Genomic DNA, 7548 nt, shown 5'->3' with positions numbered 1-7548 from the left:
CACAGGGCCATGTGGGTGTCACACAGGGCCATGTGGGTGTCACATGGTCATGTGGGTGTCACACAGGGCCATGTGGGTGTCACAGGGCCATGTGGATGTCACACAGGAACATGTGGTGTCACACAGAGACATGTGGGTGTCACACTCGGCAGGGGGTGGTCACACAGGGCTGGGGGCGGGGGGTGTGTGTGTCAGGTTTTAATTTGACACCAACTCCCTGACTTCCACTAACCGTGTCCCTTGGCGGCTGCCCATGCAGATGACCAAGGTGGCCCACCGAGTGTCAGCACTGGAGGGACAGCAATTCCTGCTCATCCACGCCACGGCCGATGGTGAGGACCAGGCCCCGTCCGCTGGCTGGTGACGCCCGGGGAGGGCGCTACATGTTTGCACAAACACTTGCCTGTTTTCTTCTTACAGAAAAAATCCATTTCCAGCACACGGCAGAGCTCATTACGCAGCTAATCAAGGGAAAGGCCAATTACAGCTTACAGGTACAGTATGCTTGTCTGTGTGGAGCAGGAGAACTGTGGGAAAAGGACTGTGATGTCCAGCGTGTGCCCAGTCAGCTGACACTCCGCAGGCCCTCACACAAGGCCTGCTTTTCCTCTAACCGATGCCATTTCAGCTGTCCCCTAAGCCTTGGCTAAACGCCCGCCCGCTGTCCCACAGGCTCCTCTTCGCAGCAAGCAAGGCTGAGTCGGCCCTGTATGCCCGCGTGGGCCGCAGTGGGGAGAGGGCAGGCCCCGGGCCTTCTCTGCTGGCTGTCCCTGGACACTGCCAGGGTGTTGTAGCACCCTGTGGCTAGGGCAGGACAGCTGTCCGTCCGCCTTCTGAGACCTGCGCTCTCCGCTTCAACCGCTGGCTCCTGCCAGCGTGCACAGGGCCGATCCTAGAAACTGCCTCCCGTCCTGCTCGTCCTCAGGCCCCGTTGTTTGGGGTCCAGCAGCCTGGCTGCCCGGCCCCGACCTCCACCTGCCCTGTCTCTGGCGTCACCCCCTGGAGTCGGGGAGGGTTGAGGCTCAGGAGAGCACTGGGAGAAGGGGAGTGAGGGCTGGCAAATGAGGTGGAAGGATGCAGATCAGTGAACTGGACTGTACACCTGACACCCAGGGTTGAACCCTGGGAGATTGAAAGTCATTTCTGTGCTGGCCCTGAGGCCCTGGGACATACCACCAGGGCTGACAGGCTGCATCCCCACACTACCTGGGCTGAATCCACCCAAAGGGCCCCTGGGGCCGTGTGCTCGGGTTCAGCCCGTCCTGACGGATGCACGAGTCCATCGCTCTGCGCAGCTTCAGCCGAGTGCAGGGCCAGGGTCGAAGGCAGGGGCCTGGCGCCTCCCTTCCTGTGTACAGTTTGCTCTCCTAGCAAATATGCATGAACTCACCTAATGACGTCATGTATAGAATAAAGTCGGGTGCTGCCCTGCAGGACACCAGGGTAGATGAGGTTCGAAATGCAGGGCACAGGATGGGCTTCTGGGAGAGACTTGTACAGGATTGGCACAGCAGCCCCAGAGACCCTGGCCGACTGAGCAAGCCTCCAGGCCCCTCCCACACCCTGGGCCTTGCTCTCAACCCTTCTCACAGACATAATGAGCCAGGCTCTTTTACAGCTGTGCCCCCTGACCCCACAGCCAGGCTGGGTGAGCATAGCAGAGCCAATTACAAAGACACACAGCAGCAGGACGCCCGATAGAGGGGCTTACCTGTGCCCAGAGTGCCTGGAGAGCACTCTGTGTGTGTCTGGGTGTGTGATATGTGTGTGGTGTGCGTCTCTGGACATGTCATGTGTGTCCATGTGTATTGTGTGTGGTATATGTGGTGTATGTTTGGGTGTGTATCTGTGTGTGTGTGTGTGTCCCCAGACTTAGCTGTGCGGCCCCTGAGCGTGTGTCCAGGTTGCAAATCCAGGCGAGCAGTCTGACTCCAAAGACTTTGCCGAAAAGTGTTTTCTGACTTTTTCAACCAGTTCTGGCCTGGTGCCCGCGGCCTCTGGCAGAGGTGCCGGGGAGGCCGGCTGGCCTTCGTGACCTCCGCGGGAGTGCCCCATGCCGCCAGGCGCGCTCCGCTGTCTGGGCCCACGGGCGGAGCTCCTGGGCCTACGTCTGCGTGGGGGCTGCGGCGGGCAGGAAATGTCCGGCCGTGCAGAGCGCCCAGGCGCCCCGGCTGTGTCCCCCGTCACTGCCACTGCCTTCCCCACAGATCTACCCCGACGAGGGCCACTACTTCCACAGCACCGCCCTCCAGCAGCACCTGAACCGGGCCATCATCAACTTCTTCGTGGAGTGCTTCAGGATCCAAGACCAGCTACCCACAGCCACAGCGAAAGAGGAGGAAGAAGAGGACTAAGCACACGTCTGCCCTGCGCGCGCTCTCACACACACACACACACACACATACACACACGTGCAACTGAGACCTCTCCCCGGAGCCTAAGGGCGGCCAGGTCGAGGGGACGAGGGTCGGTCGCACGTGTCTCTCCATGCTGAGGGCAGATGGGCGTGGGACCCGCCCTTCTTCTCCGGAGGAGACTGACCGCCCCGCAGCCTGGACACCCGCCCCAGCAGCCTCACCTCCCCCTGGCCCCCAGAGACTGGCACGTCCCATGTCCACCCCCCAGAGGGACAAAAAAGCGAAGGACAGATGGCAGCGAGGCCCCAGGAAAACTGGCCCCTAAACTCACACTTCCACTCAGCAGCCCTGCGGCCCTCTGTGAGCGGTGTCCACGCCGCCCCTCCGCCCCCACCGCCACAGCCAGGCCTCGAAACAGCACGGCCCAGGATGCGCTCAGCGACGCCCGGCCGCTGTCCACAGTGCACCCCACATCTGCCCAGACAAGAGCCTCTCCTCCCTCAGTGCTGCTGCTGCTGTGCGCACGCGCATTAACCGCCTGGAAGGAATGGGTGTTTCTCTGTGGCTTTAGCCCGCGCGCAGGGGGCTGAGGCGCTGCGCCCTCTTTGCGTTTCTTCCCCTTCTTTACTTTCCTTTGGCCGCTGTGTCTGCCTCCGCCCTGTGCTTCCCGGGATGACGAGGGAGCGGCGGGAAAGTGCGCTCTGTGCCGTGGTCACTGGTGCGGGCGCTGCAGCCGCTGAGGGAGAACACGCAGGATTGAGGAGCCCAAAATCCGTCCGTCCCTCCACACTGGGGGGTGGCCGTCGGTCCGCGTCGTCCTTGCGGACCTGTCCTGCTCTGCCCGCGTCCTCCCTGATGGGTCACCAGGGCCTTTCACAGGACGTTTGTTTGGAAATCACCAGCTGGCGAAGCTGGGTTCCACCCTCCAGGCATGGGGGGTCAGAAGGGAAGTGCGGGACCGGCCGGCCCCAGCCCTGGGCGGAGGGCTGGCGCGGCTCCCCGTGGACCTTGTAAGATACGCACTGGCGATGCACCGCCGCTGTCCCGTGTACATTTCATTTCGCTGTATATAACGAGGATCGTGTGTCGGGCGCGCCGCGCCACGCGTGCATGCGGACGCGCTCCGGCCCGGGCGTCCAGCCGGCCAGGGTGAACAGACCGGCCACGGGCATTCATTTCCCTTGGCACTGGTCAACGGACGGGAGGTCAGCCCGACGCCTCCGGCCCCGTGGAGCGTCCTTGACGTCCTGTCTGCCGCGGACGCGCCCCTGCCGCGTCTCGGTGGGGTTTGGTTCCACCCGCGCCAGCGTGGGATGTCAGTTCTCCTGAGGTCTGTGGGAGGATCCCATCACGGGATCCTGAAGGCAGCACGTCGCCATTGGCGTCACGGCCGGTGACAAGGACCCGCGGGCCGGCCGCAGGAGCCATCCCAGCGCCACCACGCTGCCGCCGCGTGCAGGCCAGCAAGGCAGGCCTCTCGGCCGGAGCCTCCGCCCAAGGGAGACGGCGTGGCATGGTAGTGTTTGTTCGTCCATGGAATAAAACATTATTTTACCACTCGCATAGCTCTTTCCTTGCTTCTCCTCCACCGTCCCCCTCAGCAGGCAGAGCCAGGACGGGCTTAGAGCGGTCCCTGGCGGTGCGTTCCCTGTCCCCAGCCCAAGCCAGTGCCTGAAGAGCCTGCTTGAAGCCTTGGCGACAGTTCACAGAGGGGGCGCCGCGGCCAGGCCGGTCAGAAAAGGAGTCAGTGCGTCTCCACCACTGCCACCCCTCCACCCCGCGCGGCCCCTCTGCCCACCACGCTGGCATCTCCTCTCTGCCCACCTCACGCTGGAATCTCCTCTCTGCCCACCACGCTGGCATCTCCTCTCTGCCCACCACGCTGGCATCTCCTCTCTGCCCACCACGCTGGCATCTCCTCTGCTCACCTCACGCTGGCATCTCCTCTCTGCTCACCTCACGCTGGCATCTCCTCTCTGCCCACCTCACGCTGGCATCTCCTCTCTGCCCACCTCACGCTGGAATCTCCTCTCTGCTCACCTCACGCTGGCATCTCCTCTCTGCTCACCTCACGCTGGCATCTCCTCTCTGCTCACCTCACGCTGGCATCTCCTCTCTGCCCACCACACTGGCATCTCCTCTCTAACCACCTCATGCTGGCATCTCTCTGCCCACCTCACGCTGGCATCTCCTCTGCCCACCTCACGCTGGCATCTCCTCTCTGCCGTCGTGAGGAGACATCTTAGGTTGGGCAGCGGACACCATGGAAATGAGCAGCATGATGGCAGGGGGCGGGGGGAGGGGAGTCTTCCTGGGGTGCTTACGGTGAGGGAGGGAGACTGTTCTGTCTTGCTTGCTTTTCCTCCTCCTCTTTCTCCTCCTCGCCTCCTCTTCTCCTCCTCCTCCTGCTGTTCCTCCTCCTTTCTACTTCTGCTTCTTTTTTTTTGCAGTGTTGGCAATCAAAGTGCCAGAGCTCTGCCCCCTGCCTCCACCTGGGCCTGATGTCTCTATGGGAGACACCAGTCTCAGTGTGAGAACCCCTAACCCTAATCACACCCCAAAGGCCCCGTGGGGGAGGGGTGGGCACAGACGGCCTCAGCTTGTTCTCATACACAGAGAGGAAGTGAGCATTCTCCACTCTGGAACCCGTTGCTGGGTGCAGGGAAGAGGGGGGCGGGGGAGCGGCTTAGAGGGTCAGGAAGGGGCGGGCTCAGGGCAGCTGGTCCCGAGCAGGTGCTACATCCCAAATGTCCACTCACCAGCTGAAGCCAGCCACCCAGCGGGGCACCCCAAGCCCAGACAAGAAAGCCCCCACCTCAAATGAGCCAGGCGGGCGGCCACACCCATGGCCCTCCCGCCCTGTTGCTGCATGCCTCCGTCCACACGCTGCGGCGCGGGTGTCCAGGCAGGAGCTGGACTGCGTGTTGTCCCAGCCTGGGGAGGGAGGAAGGAGGCTCTCCCCACCGCGGCCAGCCCAGGGGCCCAGGGGAGGTCCGGGACCTCCGCTTGGCATCCTGGGGTCTGGGGGGCCCTGAGCTGCATGGAGAGCGGACATCACACACTGGGAGTGGATGTGGACGTGGGCCTGAGCCAGGTCTGGAAGCAAGTGTGACCCCCAGCAAGCCCGGCGGAGGGCGCGGAGGGCGCGAGGCGGGGGAGGAGGCGGGGGAAGAGGGCCGTGCCAGCCACATCTAGGGAGCGAAACCTGTCCCCAGGGCAGAGCCAAGAGACTGGGGGAAGAGGAAGCAGTAAGAAGGTTTGAGAAAAGAGGCCGGGTGCTGGTGGCTCACGCCTGTCATCCTAGCTACTCAGGAGACTGAGATCTGAGGATTGCGGTTCAAAGCCAGCCTGGGCAGGAAAGTCTGCGAGACTCATCTCCAGTGAACCACCAGAAAACTGGAAGTGGCGCTGTGGCTCAATGGTAGAGCGCTCGCCTTGAGCTGAAGAGCTGAGGGACAGCGCCCAGGCCCAGAGTTCACACCCCATGGCTGACAAAAAAAAAAAAAAAAAGGGAAGAAAGGAAGGTTACCGAGGTCTCTCCCTGGTGGGGCTGGCAAGGCTCCTGGGGGATAGAGCTTCGTGCCTGGGAGCTCAGAGCCGGCCTGGGTCACAGCAGAGGAGAGGATCCGGCAAGAGCTGGCCCAGCATGCCCTTGACAGTTCCTTCTTCCATACACATTTCTTGAAATCCTATCTTATACCTGCTAGAATTTCTAGTATGTTATTAATATTACATTTTTAATTTTTTTTAATTTTTATGGTCTTGCAAATTAGATGCCCAACCTCCCAAACTTCCGGTGTGCTCACTCCCCTTATTGGAGATAGTATTTAACGTTTTCTTAGATTGAGCATTGTTATTATTATTGGGGGAAGGCAGTACTGACACTCAGCAGGTGGTGCTCTACCATTTGATTCACACCCTGGCCAAATGGCCTCTCCCCCTGCTCCAGGCTCCCCCCAGTGGTCGGCCCTGGTCACAGCAAGTGCCCTGTGATGGCTCTGCTCAGAGGGCAGTAGCTTCTGTGGGTCCCTGATCTCCCCACTCCCCCTTCCCCCCTCCCCCCTGCCCCCAAGCTGCACCACACATAGGATGCCCGGTCCTCAGAACAGAGTGCGTGTTCATTAAGATGCTGGGTAACACCCAGTAGGCAGTCTCTAATGCGGCACACCTCGCAGGTCCGCAGCCTCTCCCCCAAAGCAAAACCTCAGCCACGCCCCCCACCACCAGGGAACAACACGGAGACTTCACGCCCCCTGCCTGCAGCCTGGGCCTCCTGGACCATCCGGCTCATGCTCTAGCCAGGGCAGGGGGGTCACGTGTGCTGACGCCTTCAGCAGTAGAAATGGCCAGGTGCAGGCTGGAGACAGGCAGGCGAACGGGCTGGTATCAGATAATGGGACCGGCAGCCAGCCGGGCCTGGGACGGCCAGGCCCTGGCCTTTGTCAGCACTGTGGCCTTACAGCTTCACCCCGGCACTCTGCAGGTCAGCATGTCACAACATTTGTGTCTGCGTACCAGCCCTTCCCCGGCAAGACTGCAAGCTCCGTGTGCCCCGAGAAGGCAGCCACAGGCCAGAGCACCACAACCTCCAACAGCCAATCCGTCGGGGATGGCAGGCCTGCACCTGCACCAGCCAGGCATGGTTCTCCTAAATCTTCTCTAATGTCTCGCAGTGTCAGGAAATAGGTTGGTGCACCCCTGGGGAGCACAGGCCGCACCCTGGGGGGCGGGAGGAGCTTCAGTAGCCCCCCCGGGCCTGAGCCAAAGCCTGGGAATGTCTGCATCTCCCCTTTCACAGTAAATGCGGTAATAGTACCCGTCAGGACCCCTGCGGGTTGGTGGCAGGAGAGGTATCAGAGCCCCCCCTCAGAACTGCGAAGCTTCCAGGCCTCTCCCAGGCTGGGCCCCCAGTAGGCCGGTAAAGCCTGGACCCAGCTGCGCACACCCCTCACGAGCCCCTGCAAAGCCTCCCCCTTCCCTCTCCCCGTGCACAGCTTCATCCCCAGGCCTCTGCCGGTGGGAAATGAGAGGAGGTGCACTCTGTGATCCCAGACACAGCCTCAGGTGGCAAAGAAGCAGGCCGTCTCTGGTCAGCCTCTGCAGCCAGGGGAGAGAGCCGGCTGCTGTGGCTGTGGCCGGCAGTCCCACAGCCCCACTGCCCAGCAGCGGGAGGGTGCGGAGGGCTGGCTTC

General features: G+C 62.0%; 1 protein-coding gene across 1 annotated transcript in view; it reads left to right on the top strand.

Moving 5' to 3' along the window:
• The window catches only part of Dpp6 (dipeptidyl-peptidase 6), a 196405-nt gene extending 193964 nt beyond the window's left edge, over positions 1 to 2441 (top strand). The window contains exons 24-26 of the mRNA XM_013027211.1: positions 260 to 332; positions 421 to 494; positions 2208 to 2441. Of these exons, the coding sequence (XP_012882665.1) occupies positions 260 to 332; positions 421 to 494; positions 2208 to 2354 (294 nt within the window). The 3' untranslated portion in view covers positions 2355 to 2441. The remainder of the gene's footprint in view (positions 1 to 259; positions 333 to 420; positions 495 to 2207) is intronic.
• The last annotated feature ends 5107 nt before the right edge of the window (positions 2442 to 7548 follow it).

The sequence above is a fragment of the Dipodomys ordii genome, unplaced genomic scaffold (genome assembly GCF_000151885.1).
Source record: "Dipodomys ordii isolate 6190 unplaced genomic scaffold, Dord_2.0 Scaffold101, whole genome shotgun sequence".
Lineage (NCBI taxonomy): Eukaryota > Metazoa > Chordata > Mammalia > Rodentia > Heteromyidae > Dipodomys > Dipodomys ordii.
The sequence above is the reverse complement of the archived record's forward strand: the minus strand, read 5'-3'. Positions and strand labels throughout refer to the sequence as shown.